Consider the following 20,071-nt stretch of genomic DNA (forward strand, 5'->3'; position numbering starts at 1 on the left):
CTCCTAGCAGGGACAGCAATTGGCAAGATCCCTTTATCATCTTAAGTACACTGTCAGTTTTATCACCCTTATGAATTCAACTACAGCCCTTGAAACATTTAAAACTTGTCCTAGTGATAAAGAAGAGATTTTCACTTTGATGACTAATTCAAAAGTGTATCAGTAGGAATGAGTTTTATTATCTGAGAAATGTGGGATGTTTTCAACCTGAGATATTCCAAGAATTTATTTTTTTAATAGATGTTTAATGTATGTATGCACAGAAATGTTTCAGAATACAGAGTTAAAAAACAATAATTCATGTCCTACTTGTCCTAGTTAGGAACAGTCTGTAGTCTAATAACTAAAAGGTCCATTGCAATGAACAGGAGCTGCAGGTGCGCTTCATAACTTATTTTGCAATTTGTTCTTGGCCTACTAGAGTATTACTGCTATTACAAATAACATCCGAACATCCAGAATGACAAGTTCCATATTATACAAGCCACAAAAAGAAAGCACTTTCTATACTAGGTAAACCAGTTAATCATATAAGGAGTTTTAACTCTAGAACTGCTTACACCTTTTGAATGAGCTGATTTCTATCACCCCAATGACATTTGGAGCCTCAGACACATGTTATTCCTAGGTGTTTATATTCATAGTGGAAATAACAAATTAACAGTGAATTGTTATTAGGGGAGTATGGGCTTCCAAATCTGAGCCTAAACAAACTGGAATAAAGAACACAAACTACATGTTGGTGCAGACATAGACCAGCTCTAAAGACAGCAGTTGGAGTACACCTTGATGGAAAAGCAATTGACTGAGGAATAAGAGGTTATTTCAGTAGCTGGTCCTATGAAACTGAGAAGATCCAACTCCAGCATAGATCTGCATGTTGTTATATGCTACTGCCTCATCCTTTGAAACTACTCTAAGTTCTCAGAGAGCTTTTAAACAACTTCTCTGCTGGCAATGGTTTATTTCACTAATTCTGAAATGTATCACATATTGTTCCTGATGGAACAAACCATAGCAGAGAAGCACAGAATTTCAGATGTAAATTTTGGTTTTCTATGTGGCTGCTTTTCTCAGGCACATTACTTTGTGTTTTTCAGATTAAAACATGGATGCTTTCTGTTTGTATTTCTAAATTCATATGGCTACTTGGTCAACTATACTGACTGGACAGCTCTCTGTATAAATATTATATACATTATATTTCTGGAATTGAATGTATTAACATTCAGTGTTTAATATCACATAGTAAATTTAATTAGAAGAATATATTTTCCTAATATAATTTTGCCTGTAGGGTGCTTCACATATTAGGGATCAGTTGTCTTAACAGTATTACATGGAATCAATAACAATTTTGAGGCTAGTCCACAAAATACTCTCTCTCTCTCTTCATATATATATTCCTAGTATCACTAATAGTCTGTTAAAATGGATAATAAGTGCACAAACATTCACTACCCATTTCAACTAAGCTTGTGTTTTCATTAAGAGATTTCAGAAACCATATCAAATGCACCTTGCATCTCATGTAATTTCCCCTTTGTCACAATATGACACCAATACCATAGCAACCTGTAAATACTTTCTGAAAGACATCAGGTGTTTACAGTTTTTAACTGCACGTAAGAAATATTGGACTTATTTTGGAGGTGTCAGCTAGAGATAGAAAATAAGCAACTGAAGGAGTGGGACAGATCTGCATGTGTGACTCATATTCCCACTTTGACTTCCAATAATATTTTGGTTCCTTCTAACATTTTTGACAGTCAGCTGTTGATTTTGTGTTTATGGTATTTCCAAGATTATGAATTATTGCTTTTAGCAGTCATTACTGAGAATTTAGGAAGCCACCAAAACAGTACTTGACAGCTTAGACAAAACATTTACTACAGGAATGAATTTTGTTTCTTTCTCTAAAGCATGTGTAAATATGCTTCATTTGGGTAAGGAATTTTAAACAAAGTATTTTAAATAAAAAATAGCACAGAGACTGAGGGAAGTCAGGGGTAAATAGTAAAGAGTAAGAGATTTAGCTATACTTCTTGTAAATGCAATGCAAATTTTTTACCAGAGGAATTATTTTCCAATGATTTACTGTAAGAAATCTAACTGGTCATAAAAAAAAAGGAGAAAATTCAGAAAATTCAATATGTAACTAATTTTATGTTGGAAAGCAAAAATAATGGTATTTATTGACTTAACTGTCATGAAATCTCTTCATCCTAAGCCAGCTTTTAAATTGCAATGAAAAGCTTATCACAGCATTCAATATACTGAGTGTTCAAGTGAAGAAAACAAATCACTAGTAGGTAAGGTGTTATGGCAAAAGAAAAGTAATACTTCGATGAAAATAGGAAAAATATTTAAAAGTATATTTAATTTAGAACTTTTTAAAAGCTATTATTTAGGACAGAAAGTTTCTGGGTTTATATTCAGAAAAAATATTTGAAATATTTCTGGTAAACAGACTTTGTTCTGTCATTCTTTCCATAATAAGTTCAAATTCACATGAGTAGAGACCTGAAGCTTCATTTTATCAGTCTCCTGATATAAATCCCATTAACTAGCTCTGCCTGGCCCATATATTCTTGCAGCATCACACTACAATAACACTGCCTTGGGGCTTGCTACCATCCAGGCACTTGAGCTGCTCTGTTGACAAGCCACTGTCTCCCTAAGTCATCCAAAACTCAAGTGTCCCAGTGGTGTGACTCAGCACAGACGTGCACAGTATAGTATTAGCCGATGCATCACAGAGGACAAAAAGACAGACATCTTCTGATGGTGCATGTCAGAAACATTGCTTTCCAAATGACTACTGGACCATGAAGAGGAAGAAACAAGGTTGTTTGTTTTTTTCCCCTCTCTTTGATCTGGGGTTAGTAGCATTTATTCAAGGGGCCATTGCAACTTCCCCTAGATGCCAAAGTCTCCCTTTCAGTGTGTGTACACTGTTTCAGAGTACAAATTCCCTTAAATCATGCTGCTTGCAGCAAAGTGCTAACAAAAAGCTCAATTAAATTCTCAATTTGCTAACTATCAGTGTATCAGACTTCTAATCAAGTTTCACTTTATCCAACTGCCTAGTCTACTCCCAAGTTTGCAGTTAAGATAAAATGAATAGATGGACTAATATTACATTCTCACCTAATTCTTAGCTGGATGTATTAGACTGCAAGATACAGAAACATTAAACACTGAATTCAAACTTCCACAGCTTTGAAACTCTTAGATAAAAGCAAATGAAAGATAACATCCTACGCAAACATAACTCAAGCATAACCTCTTGATCTTCAGTACCAAAGAAAGGAGATTCAAAGCCAATTTTAAGTCTGTGCTTTGCCTGAGGTCAGTGTCTGGCCTTTTAAAAGTTAAAAAACCAGCTTCTTTTTACTGAGAGGCAGTACAAGTTCCTCAAATAGTTTGAAGATTTAGTTTGTTTTCTTGCATGCTTTTAATTAAGTTGTCCTTTTATGGTCCAAATCATTCTCAGTCATTAAATCTGTCAGACAATCACTTAGATTAATATCCATGTCTAGTGAACCTATGATGAATTTCAGTTATTTATAGAATATCATGGGGTTTATCTGATTGACAGTTATTATGCAAGTAGTTTATGAAACGTTTATGAAAAGTGGATTAACATGTGGAAACTTTCAGAACTTGGACTATGGTGTGAAAACATCACTGGCTCCAATGAGTAGTGATACCTTTCTTTTTCTCTGACTTAACTCTATCTCCCTGCCCCCCTCCCTCCCTCTCTTTCTTTTTCCTTCCCATTTTCCCTCTGCTGTGGTTCAACCAAACATCCTTAAGACTCAAGCAACCACAAGTTTTCATTGGCTCTAATAAACTCAACTCATCAGCTGTTTGGTGTTGGTTCACTTTAATTTACTCCAAGGGAATTCTTGAGTCTTAGCACATCCTCTGCCATTGCCCAGGGTTGGTTTGGGATACAGGGTTGTGACAGCAGCCTTTTCCAATGCCTCACCACTTTTTCTGTAAAGAAATTTTCACTTAAATATTCAGTATGCATCTTCTCTTTTCAAGTCAACCAACCACAGGGTTCATAATGGTTACAGGAAATATTTTGAATTTACAGTGTTCTTTATCAGTGCAGTGGCAATAGCATGTTCTCACACAGACCACACAGTAGACCACTTAAAACTGCATCCTCAGGAACACTGACAAAGTAATTCTATACAATTTCCCAAATGCATATCCCAGAAATGTAATCAGTGCATCAGAGCCTGAAGAATGCCCACGTGTGTCAGAAAAGTTAGCATCAGATTGCCACCAACAAAATCAATATTAGATTGCAATAAAGAGGAACATAGAAGATCATCTGCTTGCTTAGTCCATCTGCTTCATACTTCTCCAAAACCCACTACTGTTAATTTAAGAATTTTATGGAATTGGGTGATGACATTTTCCTCCACAACTTTCTGAACTTTCTGTGATTGTGCACTTCAGATATTAAGAAATTAAAAATAATAAAAAAAAAGGTTTTATAATTAATTTTACTGTATCCTATAGTTTCAACAAATGTTCTTTATTTCTGGTACAGCAGAATTAAATGAATAACTTGTTCCACATTCAGTTTACCCACCACATTGATTTCATACACCTCAGTCATCGCTCCAGAGACCTCTTCAAACTGAGGACGCCCAGCTTTTTGCCAGTTGTAGCCCAGCTACTCACTTTAGGAAGTTTCCCACTATCAACTCAGTGTCTGGCTACCTGAGAGAGCTAAATGTCAGGGGCATCCTTGGATATGTCACCATATATCTGATAATGAAAAATTAAGGTACTTTGGGTGGCATGGGTTTCAAGTCCTAAAAGGAAAGAACCTGGCTGTACTGCAAGCCACATTAGAATCTTAGAAACATTTTGGTTGGAAAAGACATCTAACATCATGGAGTCTCACCGTTAAGTCAACTGAAGAACAACTACAAACGACATGAGAAATGAAAAGTTCAATGACAACTGTAAGTCTATGTTTTTTTCATGCCTAGGATCATCAATAATTGAGACCAATCCAGAACACATTACATATTCCTGTCATCTAGGTTTCTTTCCTTTGAAATCCAGTCTGTGAGAGTGAAAAGATGAAGGAAAGAAGAAAAAATATATACTGTGAAGAAGGAGCTAGACTGAAAGTATGACCTGTTTCTAAGGTCTGGGAGCAAAATCTGTTTTCTTGCTCTGACACATCCAGGAAGACCAAGTGATGACTAGAAGTACAAATTTCTCTGCGCTGTTGTACTGTAGTGAGATCTGTGTGCATCAGAAATACTTATATCAATTTAACACAGCACTATCTATATTTCTTCTAGAGCAATGTATGCAGTCATGCAGAGTTCACTGAGATCTCTGCAGTCATTGTTCTCAAGGTTACACAAACTATCATTCCAGAGGAAAACAAACCAACCAGTCACCAAACCAACCATACCAAAGGAGGAATGCATGGCCAAGGGTTTATTTAGCAACATTCATTGAGGCAATATAACTGTATTACTCCCATTTAACAGATACTAGGCTGTCTTAAAATATAGTGTGTCAAGAAATTCTATGTACTGCTAGGATTGCCTTCAGCCCAAACAGCATTCTGATACACATTTCTATTAATGAATGAAGGAAAGTTCAACACCAAGCTTTACTACAATTGGAACATATTTCATATTGTCAGACAAAGCTCAGTCACCAATCTCTTTCTTCTGTGCTGCCAAAGCACCTTACAGGGCTATTAAAATGATGGGTTATTGTTTTGTAAGTGTTAGCATTTACACAAGAAGCTAAAGCTTGGAAACACAGATGGGTTTCCACTGCACAAAAGAGCAGTATTTAGTGTGATAAATAAAAGCCAAGGACTCCCCTGTGTAACAGGTAGCATCATTAGGGAAACACAGCATGAAGAAATATTTAAAGCACTGTTGTAGCTTCTAACAGCTGTAGATTACTCATTGCATCATCTTCTTTTGATATGTTCCAAGTGAAACTTTAATCATGATCAAATAAAATAACCACCTTTGAGGACACTCCCTCACCACTCCAGTGAACACCTTCACAATTTTATCTCCTGCCTCCAAACCAAAAAAAAAAAAAAAAATATTGGCACATGGAGTGTTAGAAGTAACCAACCTGTTACACTACCAGTTCTTGTAGATCTTTAACACTCATTAATAGAATTCTGTTAGGAAGATTCTGAGTTTTAAAACAAGAAAGCTTTACCACTGCCTGTGTTTTAAAGCAGAATGCCATGCCAGTTTAGGCTTAGCACCTAGGTAAAGGACGTATGCTCTATAAAACCTATAAAACCTAAGCAGCAACATTTTGGTGTGGCTTTTTTGTTTTCTTTTTGGTTGTTTGTTTTAATTAGAAGTACTTCTTTTAAAGAAGTCAAACGATTTGTATATCATTTGGCACTCACTCCAGCTTCCTGTGGCTGCATGAGAAAAAACAAATTGATCCCAAAGTGATTACAAATACCGTTAAATTAACTAATCCATTCTTTTTATCCAGTCTACAAAATGCAGATATTCATCACATTAATGATGAGAAGCAAATTGGATTAGAATTAACTCTATGAACTACTTAAGGTATTATTAATACCATGGAGACTTATTTTAATTACATATATCAAATATAAAAATGATGCATCAACTGTGAATTCTGTAAATGATGCTCCAACCTGCTCTTACTTTTAATCAAGAAACACTGTACACTTGTCTTTTTTTAAACCTTAGGAGTAGTGGTCTCTGACAGAAGTAGGTAGAAAAGAAAAATTAAATAGATGGCAGTGAGTGTGATAATTCATTACGAACAGGAAAACTCTAGAAATTGAGATCTCTGAACATTTAAGTCAGAAGCAAGTCTAAAATAGCTAAAAATAATTTTGGTCTCTCTTAACCTACCTTTTCTTTTTCTCTACCAGCTGTCTGCAGATCTCTTGCCACCTGGTGTTCAAACTTTCCAGTTGTTCCTTCAGCACTTTAGCATCCGCTGTTGACGACTGCTCAATAATCTCTTCACCAGTTACGTTCAATGTTTTGACAACAGTTTGCTGTTGCCCAATGCCATCCTGGAGCTCCTGCAAAACACCCAACACATGTCTGTTCATTAAAATGTCAGTCATTAAATAAAATGCTTCATCACATAGTGGACAGATGGAAAGAGGTGAAGGTTTTTGCTCCCTTTTGAATTTAAATGGAAAATCCAAAGGCAAGTACACAGAAACATATCTCACATTTTTGTAACAAGTACCTTTTGATGCATCTCTACAGCCTTTTTTCTGCTCCCATATACTTGAGTGCTATAAATCATTACAGTAATATTCTGTATATCAATTAATAAGTAAAACTTGTTAACAAATTTACTTCTACATCCCCAATGGTATACACCATGTTTATTTAATAGCATGTGAAACATTGTAAAATTTAAAGTGCACAGTGTCTGGAGTTCCTGTTACCTACAGACAAAAATAGGTGATGCCAATAAAGCAAAGACTGTTTGAAGTACTTGTCCTGATTCCATTAAAGAACATGTTTGTCTCCACTTGCGAGAAGCCTGATAATTCATTCCCTTGAGGGGTTTTCATGAGTTTTCTCTTTTTATTGGCAGACTTGGAAGTTCTAAGGACAAGTATTACATGGTTTCTACTTATGCAATAAAATTAGAAACTACCAAAAGATAATCAAGATGAACTATTTTTCAGTTTTTACTAAATGTATTGATAAATATTTTCTTCACTTTCTACTAAAAAACAACACCAAAACACCACAACTATCTTACCTTACCTCATATTTAGAACCAACGAAGTTCTGAATCTGTATCTTAGATCTCAACATTGTATAACTCTTTCAGAAAGTTCATATTTATAAATAAGGAAATAAATATTTTCATACTTTTAATCATCAGTAGAGCATGAGTATTTTTTTCACTTGAGTTCCTCAAAATTTACAAGCAAGGAAGTGTAAAATTATTTTCAACAGTTTACTGTCAAAATAAGCAGAAATTGAAATAATTTCAGCAATCTACACTGTGGGGTTTGTACTTATGATAGATTTCACAATTTCAGGAAGTGTGCTTGAATCCCATCTGCATACAAGATCTTTCTAGTAAAATATCAAATCTACCTTTTCAAGAAGAAATCAAGACTCTGGAACAACAGTATATGCTTGTTTTGCCTTTCTAAACACAAGGTACAAATTACAGAGCAAACCTGCCTATTAACATGAAATTAAATTTGTCCATTAATTGGTTGAAACTGGCAAAATACAGCTTCCCAGGAGTGTAAAATACGAGCATAACTGCTACTTGTGCTGAGAGATAGATAGATAGATAGACAGACACATACATACACAGACAGACAGATAGATATTTCACAGATTCCTAGAATGATTTGGGGTTGGAAGGAACCTTAAAGATCATTAATTCCAAATCCCTCACCATGGCCAGGGACATCTACTAGACCACAATGCTGAAGGCCTCATCCAACTTGGCCTTGAACACCTCCAGGAAGGCAATATCCACCACCTCCCCGGACAACCCATTCCAGTGTTTCATCACCCTCACTGCAAAGAATTTCTTCATATCCAGTCTAAACCTACCCTCCTCAAGCTTCAATCTATTCCCTCTTGTCCTATTGCTACAAATCCTTGTAAAAAGTATCTTCCTGGCTTTCTTGTAGACTCATTTCAGGTACTGGATGGCAAGTATAAGATCTCCACAAAGCCTTCTTTTCTTCAGGGTGGACAGACTCAACTCTCACAGCTTGTCCTCATAATTTATTTATTTATTTTTTTAATCTTGTCCAGTAAATCTCAGGCATGAAGTTATGACTTAAAGTTATTAAGCTGAACCAAACATGAAGTTAACTTGTTTTAATTCAATCACTCATCAGTTGTTGGCTGCATAAAGTCAGTTGCAAGCTCTATCCCAGCTTTTGTACAATTATAACACATATGGGTTGGACACAAACACTAGTACAAACTGGGGCAAAGAGGTCCATGTCGCCATCATTGAAGGTGTTCAGGAGGAGACTTGATGGGGTACTTGGTGCCATAGGTTAGCTGTTTGGGTGGGTTGGATTGGTTGATGGGTTGGACACTATGATCTTGAAGGTCTCTTCCAACCTGGTTTGGTTTATTCTAATGTCAGCTAGCTTCTGGGGCATTTACACACAGTCCTAGACAGGAGTCATAGCCAAGTCAGAGGCATGCCCTGTTAAGACTAAACCTACTGTTCTTGGTTTGTTTTCTTGATTTCTTTTAGGTTGTTACAGAAGAGAACTCCCCCAAAATTATCTTTGTCTTTAGTGCTTCTTAGTAAAAACCCATTCTGTTGTTTTATTGGGGGCTGTTGTTTTTTCCTAAATGAATTCTGTAGTTTCAGATTAGAAGAGTAGCTGTGATGAACATAATGTTGCAGTAATCGTCACATCATTTTATTATGTTTTGATAGGATGATAATTTTTTTTTCTGCTGGATCCTAGACAATCTACAGCAACCCAGGCACAATGCACTAAGCACCCTGCTGGCCCAGAGTGTCCCAGTACACTTTGCTTTGCCTGTGGAACGTGTAGTGGAAGATACAAGATCTTCTAATATCCACAGAAGCCCCTTACTTTGACTATTGGATTTTGTTGTCTTTCGCTGACATATATTTAATGCAATAATACCTGGGCCAATCTTTGTCTGTTGTTTTCAGGTACATGATTCATTATTAGGAAGAAACAGCAGTAATGATCAGGTAGTTTGCCTAAATTCAAAATGTCTGTTATTCAGAGGATAAAAAGTAATTAGCCTTTCCATTATACATCTCAGTTTTGGTGGTGCCTGGCTTAAAAGTGGTATCTAGTGTTTGTACACATTCACTGTATTTCACACTGATTTTAGTACTAGAGCCTTTGTATTATGCAGTAGGGAGCATAATGCTGGTAAATCATGCAGGTAAATGTGTGGTCTGAAGAAAAACTATATCACCACAAGTGGTTTATTTGCAGTGAGGAGCGAGAAACAACTGTGCTATTGCATGCACCTCTAAGAACTTAAGATCTGTAGCACTTGCAGAAAACAATAACTCAGAACAAAGCTACTACTTATATGCAGCAGGACTGCTAATTTGGAGTAGGAGATCAAGGGAAGGAGAATAAAGAAGGAAAATTCCAATTCCTGAATCACAAAGTTTACAGAATTAACATTTTTAGAAAGCAGAGGTTATCTCTGCACCAGCTTTTTTAACTGACAGAAATAATCCCCAGTCAATATACTATTACAAAGTAAAATGGTACTTATAGCCTGTTTAAGTACTGTAACTAAGCCCTTTTAATGCAGTAGAAGCATACCTCCTCCAGCATGCACCACAAAACCAAAACAAAACCGAAATAAAGCACACCACCAAATAGACAAAAACAACAACAAACCATGCATAAAACCCCAAACCAAAACAAACCCACAAGGAAATGTTACATGGTTTCCACTCTTATCTCAATTGACATGTGATTATCCAAGGGAATGTTCTAACTTATTCTGAAGTATATTAGGCAACAGACCTTACAAAGTTAAAAAAGAAAAGAATGGCAAAGACATCTTTGAACTTATGATCGCTAGTGCCAAAACAGGAACCTTGCACAGGATGCATAGGAAGGAAGCATGCATAAAAGGGAAGGAAGACAGGTAGGAGAAGAGCAAACCTTCATCAAAACATGAGAGAAGGCTTCTGGACATTTGGATTTCAGATCACCATAAAGAAACCAATTTGTGACTTTTTTTTTCCCAGGTAGTCTGTATTTGTCACTGTTCACATGATTAAATGGAAAGACGTGCTGACAGAGTTTGTCTAGATTCCACAACCTAAGCAAACACAGATTTTTCTTGATACTGAGTCCTGTACAGAGCATAGCAACCCATGAAGATATTTAGGTGTTATTTAGAAGTTTGGTTGTGGTTTTTTTTGTTTGATTTTATTTTTTAATAAACTGGGCAAAAATGGGTTTAACTGTTTTGCTGAAAGTCGTGTTTGCAACACTTGTTCCAAAGCTATGAACCACAAAGATGTTTTATACAACTTACATTCCGTATCTAAAACTTGTCAACAGCTGTAGTTCCCTATATGTTCCCCTCCACCCTCGCCACACACCTGTGTGAGGAAAAGATGCTGGGAGGCTGCAAAAAGTTGCATCCCATGGCCTTACACTTTACGGTGGTTCAGAAAGAATATTGACATTGATTCTGCTTCTTGTACTTTCACATGATATTTCACTCCTTTATATAGAAATAGCAAAGCAAAAGGGGATGTTGCCTTTCGGATTTCTAACTCAGAAGGTCATCTGAGATACTTATCCTTGCAATTACACAGTTTCTAACCACTTTATGAACAGAGTAAGCAAACAAACTTAATTATAAATGAGATGTTTATATAAACACCTTGAAATAAAACAACTCAGAAAAGACCTCATCATATTCATACACAGAGAGTGTACAATTTTGAGTGGATGACAGAGATTTCTATGTACTTTGCATTTTCAATATGCTACATTTTCAGCTACTAGGAAAAGAAGATGATAATAAAAATATCTTTCATGTGAATACCCACCTTTTTAAATTTTGCTTTCTTGTCATTCCCAAGCATAAGGAAGCAGTTAATATGGTATAGTTAAAGCAAGGTTTAAATTTTCTCCAAGACTAAAATTTGCAAAACCAGCACATTAAAGGACTTCCATGCCTCATACAGATGGTTTTTACACTTTGATAATGACCTCAACTAATATAGTATAATTTAAAACTGCCAAGATGTTCATATGATGCTTCCTTGATAAAATTAGTTCCTCTTTACTTTCCAAGACTGACCTCAGCTGAGAAATTACACACATACTTTCTCAAAACCTCCAAGTGGAACATAAGCAAAAAGAAATAGGAGGTAAACAGAGGGGGGAATTTTCACCAAAGCCATAAGGCTGTTTCTGCCATTGCAGGGATCTCTGCCTATAATCAGCTTGAAAACTCTGATCTAGTCCACTACTGGCTTTCATTTTTTGCTTTCACATGTACTTTATAGTTCAAAAAGCAACTCACTTGCCATCTCTACACTCTGTCAGTTGTACCTCCACTCAGAGCTTTCTGCATCAATATTAGGAGTTCTGTGACTTGAAAAACTGTCTTTGAGATAATGATGCAGTATAGTGAATATTAATAATCAAATCACACTTAAAGTTGACAAAACATAATGTTATTCTTTAGAAAATGCTTTCCAACTACATCATATATTATTTTCCTAAGAAAATTAAAGGTCTGGGAAACTAAATCTACAGGCTTTCCCAGTATCATCTTGGCAATGGCTCTCAGTTCATATGCTCAGTATCAGGTAGGAATCCACACAACAGCCCCTCCCCACCACAGCCGCCTCCCCCCCCAAAAAAAAAAGTCTTTCCCATAGCGGTTTTCCTTTTATTATGTCAATATTCCTTTTATTATTTCAATTATTCTATGATTTTACTGTTTGTTTCCATTTTATTTCTCATTCTACTTTTTTGTTTTCAGCCTCTCCCAGTCAGCCCTGTGGGTTGCCCCTCCCTAACTACAAGCAAAGATCAATAAAAACCCCACAGTACTGGAGATCCTAAGGCTAGCCTTATTAGCCAGCTTACTGCACATCACAGCAAATATTATTTTGGGTTCTGGGGTTGCCACCCTTCTACTTATGGACTTTTGCCATTCAAGTTTTTACTGTTACATCAATTCTTTCTTTTAATCTTCTTTCTGTAATACCTTTAAATTTCTGAAACTGCATCACTCAGTGAGACATAAAGAACTTTGTCCTGAACATGGATGATCAGCTTATATCTTGAATAGAGGTTGTTAACAGGGCAGACAAGGGTGCTCAGTTTAATGACATCTAAGAGTTACACCACACAAACTTCTACACAGCTGTGCACAGGGATTTTAAAGACTCTTTCATTTGTCAAGGTCCAGCAGAGAACATCTTTGGATGCAGAAAGAAGCCTGTACTTTTTGTGGAGCATGATGGTCCTTTGTGATTCACCTTGCAACATATACGTTTCAAATGTAGCAATGTATCCACATTGATTCACAGTACTTTACCTAACAAAATGAAGGTGAACAATATGCTCACAATAATGGGTCCTTAACAACATTTTTATATCATTTTAAAGCTTTGACTGTGCCTTCTTAGTTTGGACAGCTGCCAATAACCTTACTTTGCCAAGAACAAATAGAACTGATTAAAAAAGTATTTTTAAAACTATATATTGTCAAATCCAATCCCACATCAAACCATTTTATCTACTGTAGGAACATTTCATTTCATTCATCCAGTTGTAAAGAATTGATTCAGTGTTATTTTAAACATCAGTAGGTTTTTTGTGATTTATTTGTTGAGGGTTTTTTTGTTTAGTGTTTTGTTTGTGTTTTTTTAATGGACACTTATTAACAGTTCAATAGCTATGCTATTCCAATAATACTACACATTTGCTTAATCTACCACCATCAATATCCTGAAGAGTTAGTTATACTTTATGTTATTTTATCCTTAGAAACTACAATTATTGTTGGCAAAGATGTAATGTATAACTGAATAAAGAAGTTACCAATTTCAAATACATTACATCATCACATTCCTAGTTGCCACCCTTTTTTTCTTGATGCCTTTTGCAAGGCTTGTGACACTGACTGAATAATATGACTAAATGATAAATTATTGGTTCAGATAGACTACTAGTGCTAATTAGAATAGTAAAAAAGAGAAATATTTGAGTAGATGAGGATTTGAAGTAAACTATTATGATTCATTTTCCCATGTTATGTAAATTAAATATTAATCAGAGTCTCTACCCACTTACCCAAGTGGACACCAGAATGTCATTGCTCCTTTGGCTTTGTTATTTCTCAGTTGCATATATATCATGCAACTCTTTCTGCAATCACATTTCGTCTTGTCAGTGAATGAAATAGGATTTCACTGTTAAACTTAATCAGAAACTATTGCATGAGCAATCTTAACAGTACTTTCTTCCTTTCATTGTAGTAGACAAGCACGCTAAACCAGTAATTTATTGTTATGGAAAAGCTTTGTAGCAACATAAAGAAATACCACAAGCAAGCTAATTTTTGTCAGAGACACAAAATGTTTTAAGGAAAAAAACTCAAACCAATATGTATTGTCTTCCCTGAATTTAGGGTAAGCTACAGAGCCTAAAAGCATGTAAAGGTACTATGAATCACATTCAGAAATCTGTAGTCTTAAATTTGAATTTGATGTCCTATTCTTCGGTCATTTACATAAATGCCCTAAATTGTATAAAAGCATACAGTTGACATAAGGTTGTCTACCTAGACACAGCATTATAAATCAGAGAACTTGAAAACATTTAGGGGAAAACTATGCCCAGACCAATTTGTTAGCATTTAGTTACCAGAATGAGTTTATCCATTAAGAGGATGTACCTCTGTTCAAGATTCTATTAGAAAGAGGGAATAAATTAATCTTCTGGGCAGTTGAATCATATTAATTTAATCTGGGGACACATTACTGGCACTTTGTTTGGATTACAACAATCAACACCACATACATGTTGTTTCCTAACTCCTTTGTTATAAGCACATATGCAATCTTTATTTTTTTTTTTCCTGTGCATTATGTTTTCTCTTGTGTTATTTTCATGAATTATTCAATCTTAGGGCAGCTGATGGAGATAGAAGAAGCAGAAAAACTCAAAAAAAAAGTAAAATATTGAAGGCAATGTTTGCTATGGAACTAACAATTTAAAGCAAAGGAAGGGAAAAAAGAACTCAAGTCTTGCAAACTGCCAGTATCCCTCAAATACACCTACGCTGCAATGAACGTGTTTTTAAGACATTAATCAATTTTTTCTCAATTTCCCTGCTTCTCAGGATGATCTAACTTGAAGCTTAGAACAACTGAATGCAGGCTCTTAAGCACCTTCTGAATGCGACAGCTGAGTAAATACAGTTCTAAAAGCTGACTCCTACTCCAGTCCAAAAAAATCTGTGGTGCATTTCTGTATTTGTTTTTCTTTACTTTTGCCTGGGCTGAAAGTTATAAAACATTCTCTGGGCCTTAGAAACATTGAAAAAAATTATATACTATTGGTTCACGTGAGACCTGACCATGGCAATTTAGTCATCTTATTAAATTTTTAAAGACAAACAGTATTGTCTAACTCCTTATAGTTTAAAAAAGATGTTCACCAAACAATGAATTAAAAGCAAAAACACACCCAAAAAGATCTCTTTTCCTATTAATTCCAGTGGAATTGTTAAAATGGGACATATTCCTTTAGAAAAGAACGTGAAATGTACATTCAATCTGACATGAAATTGTCATGTCATTTCAGTACTAAACAGTAAAGTGCACAACCAAAGGTCTATTTTGTGTCTTCAATGCAAATTACACAGTTGCTACCTATTGGTATATTAATTTACTTTAATTTCAGAACTAATTTAGAAATACTGCAGGAAGAAAGAAGATAATTTTATATATATTTATATACACACACACACACACACATATATAGATAGATATACATATATATCCCCTGCAAAAAGCTCCATTTTCCCTGAATACTAACTGAAATGCTTCAGGTTAAATACATGAAACTGAAGTGTAAATCCAAAAACCTACTCATTGATTTTGTAGCATAAATACATGCCACTGAAATGCATTCGTTTCCATGTTGATGTAGCATCAAAGTGTAAAGACAAGCCTCTGTCAAAGTGTCATTCCATTTACCTCTATACTTAATAGTACCTGATTTGATACCAGGTTTAATTTGTTATTCCAGATATTTGCTACATTTTGATATTGTATCTACTCTGCAAACCTACAACCAAGCAAAAAACTATAATGATAAGAAAAGTGGTGTTCTCCATCTTCAATTTGTTTCCAGCTATCACAAATTCTATTAGTCACACAATAGGTCCCAGTCTCTTAAAAATAACAATATGGGTAAGGTTCCTTCAAGCACATGCTATTCTGAAGTTTCCAAGAACATTAGTAATACTGACAGAATTACCTTAATATCAGGCCTGCTTTTTGAACTAAATAAATGTTAGAATCATAGAATCTCCCAGATTGGAAGAGACCTCTAAACATAATCTATTCCAACCTCCTGCAGTGAGCAGGAACATCCTCAACTAGATCAGGTCGCTCAGAGCTTCATCGAGCCTCGCCTTGATCTCCAGGGATCAAGCCTCAATAACTTCTCTGAGCAGCCTGCTCCAGTGCTCAGCCACCCTCATTATTCCAATTTAATGTGAACACAGTTACTAATTTTTCTGCCATAGTTGGATCAACAGAGAGTACTTAAGTTAAAAACAGCTGTTCCTCATTTTACAGAAATATCCATACCCTTGCATAAGCAAATTTATTTCCTATATGTCTCATGATCTTCAAATATTAGAACACTTAAATTTGCTTTCCTATGAAATCTGTACCTTGAATGTACCGCCCCTAGTCTTCTTTAACTCAACAGCACCAGAACAAATATGTGCCTCAGCATCCTGTTTTCCTTTAAGTTGTGATATTTAGGTTGTTAGATATTACTTTGTTTTGAAATTACTGGATTGTCATTTGTCAGAGATTAAGGCTAAGTGATTAAGAAAAAAACTTGCAAGCTCATTTTCAGTTTGCTACTTTTCTGTAATACTGAACAAGTTACATTACAACTTTCATTCGTTGGTCATTTTAGACTCAGTTTAAGATAAACTAGCATAGATATCGCCTCTTTTGAGCGTTTGGGAGATTATCTATATAACCATTACTTTCAGAGTTTCCATCCACATCTTCTACATTTAATTTTAAAGCAAGTTAAAATAGTAATTTTTTTTTTCCTCATCAGAAAACTCATGTGTTTATGTCCTACGATGCTTGTATCAAAAGAAGCCAATAATTATTTTTGACATGCATAAGAAATGTTTCTGGATGCTTTTTTATTATGTGGAAACTATGCAAAAATCACTCAGACAGCAGACAAGATAGAAAAACCAATCACACCATCTATTTCCTCCATTTTGATTTTGCTGGCCTTTCATATCTCTACTAACTATGGACTCCTCAGAGCTGTTGTTTTATCTCTTGTAGTGCTGAGGAGAGGCTTTTTGTCCCAGCTGAGTCATAGAATCATGGAATTGTTAGGGTTGGAAGGGACCTCAAAGATCATCTAGTTCCAATCTCCCTGCCATAGCCAGGGATCCCTCACACTACATCAGGTTGTTCAGAGCCACATCCAGCCTGGCCTTAACCTCCAGGGATGGGGCTTCTATCACCTCCCTGGGCAACCTGTTCCAGTGTCTCACCACATTTATTCCCCACAACAACCACTGGGGTATTTTTCTACTGCTGCTATGCTCTGTTTTGTTTGGTATCTAAGAATCCAGACTTAGCCTGTTTATGTGTCTTGTTCTTTCTTCAGTGCATTAGCATTTGGGGTCTGATCTTTTATTAATTCAATTTCTTTCCTAAGCATGCCAGTACCGCTACTCAAGGGATATCTGATTAACATATTCCTGTAATTTCATTTCTGATTGCTAAATTCATCAGCTTGCTTCAAAGTAGTTGATATTAAAAACATAGTGAGACTTTCAGGAATTGATGTTCATTGCATATTTAATGTTAACATATTTTTCTTAGTACAGCATAAGTTCAAAATACAAACCTATATGTTTATTAAAAATTTAACTTTCTGTGGAAAGCATCTTGACACCCTGTTTTTTCAGGTGAAGAGAAGCAGGCTCAGTTTTAAACACCAAGACTTAGAAATAAATACAAATTATTTTTTAAATTATTTTTTAGTTGCAACAAAGCAATACATTTAGCACTTAATGAACAAGAAATGATTCCACTACAAACAAACCAGCTGTGATAAAATTTCTAGGCACCAGGTACTCTCTGTCGGACAATTGTCATTTTGACTCTTCTCACCTCTTCAGTCAGAGGTGGTATGGAAACAGGTTTTTTTCAGCCCAGAAAGCCAATCAGATCCAGAGCTGCATCAAGAGAAGTGTGGCCAGCAGGTCGAGGGAGGTGATTCTCCCCCTCTACTCAGCTCTGGTGAGACCCCACCTGGAGTACTGCATCCAGTTCTGGAGCCCCTATTACAAGAGGGATATGGACATGCTGGAACGTGTCCAGAGAAGGGCCACGAGGATGAGCAGAGGGCTGGAGCACCTCTCCTATGAGGACAGACTGAAGGAGTTGGGGCTGTTCAGTCTGCAGAAGAGAAGGCTCCGAGGTGACCTAATTGTGGCCTTCCAGTATCTGAAGGGGGCCTACAGGAAGGCTGGGGAAGGACTTCTCAGGATCTCAGATAGTGATAGGACTAGGGGGAATGGAATGAAGCTGGAGGTGGGGAGATTCAGGCTGGATGTGAGGAGGAGGTTCTTCACCATGAGAGTGGTGAAGCCCTGAAATGGGTTGTCCAGAGAGCTGGTTGGGGCCCTGTCCCTGGAGGTGTTTAAGACCAGGCTGGATGAGGCTCTGGCCAGCCTGATCTAGTGTGGGGTGTCCCTGCCCATGGCAGGGGGGTTGGAACTGGATGATTCTTGTGGTCCCTTCTGACCTTGACCGATACTATGATACTATCAAATCTGAGAGAAAAAAAAAAATGTTGAGATCAGAGTATTGCCAGGCTAAGATGGAGAGCCAGGAAACAAAAAATGCTTGATCTGAATAACAATTCAGGAAACATTACTTCTCTTTCTGAAGATGTGTCATTATCTCCTATACTTATTACAAACACAAGGGGGGAAAAGGATCCTGTTTAGAGGCTTTTTTTCTGTACTGAACTATATCCTAGAATGGTAAGGGTTGGAAGGGACTTCTGGAGATAAGCGAGTCCAACCCCACTGCCAAAGAAGGATCAGATAGGGCAGGTCACACAGGAATGCAAACAGATTGGTCTTGAAAGTCTCTAGAGGTGACTCCACAACTTCTCCGGGCAGCAGTAATTGCATTTCTGCAGTTATTTCATTTCATCAACCTTACAATTCCTCATGTTGAGGTATGACTTCCAGTGTTCTATCACAGGGCATCACTGAAGAGAAACTGGCCCATTCTTCTTGGCAGTCACCCTTCAGATATATATAAACAGCAATAAGATCTCCTCTCAGTTACTTTTCCAGTTATTTTTCCAGAACAAACAGCCCCAGGTCTCTCAGCACTTTTTCTAAAGACAGATTTTCCAGTTCCTTAAACATCTTCATAGCCCTGGTTATGAGGTTGTGATGGTTTACTAGATAACTGAGCCGTACAAATATATGAAGTAGAACTACAAAGTTGTAAGTTGTTAAACGTGTTCAACTTCAATGGCTCATGGGCATTCAGTAATCATCTGAACAATGTTCCAACAAGATGGCTGCAGGGGAGGGGGGGGAACCTCCTTTATTTCTATCGAGTAATGTTGCATAGGGAAGACACATACTAAATTAAGTGAAAATTAGACTAATTTTCATTTTCTAATGATAATGTATAATGTCTGCTAACTTCCAAGCTCCTAAAACTTCAGTATTTAGGCAGTCGTGATTACACTTTTCCATGGTCAGAAAAGATGAGGCAGAATTAAGCCAGCACCATTTACAGGTCTTCATTATTAACTCCATTCTCTACTCTTGATATCATTTGAGAATGAAAGCAATATACCAAGGCTATATTAATATTAAATTATATTAACATTAGATTATTTTAATAAATTGTGAATAGAGTTCATAACAGTATAACAATAGGAAGGCAAAATTGATCTCTACCGTCTAATTTTATCTGCACAGTACTACACACAGGAAAACCATTATGTTTTCCCCCCAAATGGGATTTATTTAGTAACTTTTCTGTGGAGTTTTCTTGGTTTTAATCACACATTTCTGCACTTAAGTTTTACACTGTATCACAGCACCTGTCACAGCAGGAGAAAGTGGTTACCAATGGGAGAAGTTCAAAATGAATATATTCCTATGAAAGGCAAAAGGTCTACAGAATTGCTCAAAGTCACTAAAATCCCATTTAAGAAGTTAGATAAAACTGCATATTGCTTGTAATT

At 36.2% G+C, this 20,071-nt stretch overlaps 1 protein-coding gene across 8 annotated transcripts in view; it reads right to left on the reverse strand.

Annotated features, from left to right (window-relative positions):
- Positions 1-20,071, reverse strand: part of DMD (dystrophin) — a 1,318,095-nt gene that overhangs the window by 432,445 nt on the left and 865,579 nt on the right. For all 8 annotated transcript variants that reach the window (XM_068155047.1, XM_068155048.1, XM_068155051.1 and 5 more), the window contains one exon: positions 6,918-7,093. In XM_068155047.1, the coding sequence (XP_068011148.1) occupies positions 6,918-7,093 (176 nt within the window). The remainder of the gene's footprint in view (positions 1-6,917; positions 7,094-20,071) is intronic.

Source organism: Melanerpes formicivorus, unplaced genomic scaffold (assembly GCF_026170545.1).
Source record: "Melanerpes formicivorus ecotype bairdi unplaced genomic scaffold, bMelFor1.0.p_v2 SCAF_30, whole genome shotgun sequence".
Lineage (NCBI taxonomy): Eukaryota > Metazoa > Chordata > Aves > Piciformes > Picidae > Melanerpes > Melanerpes formicivorus.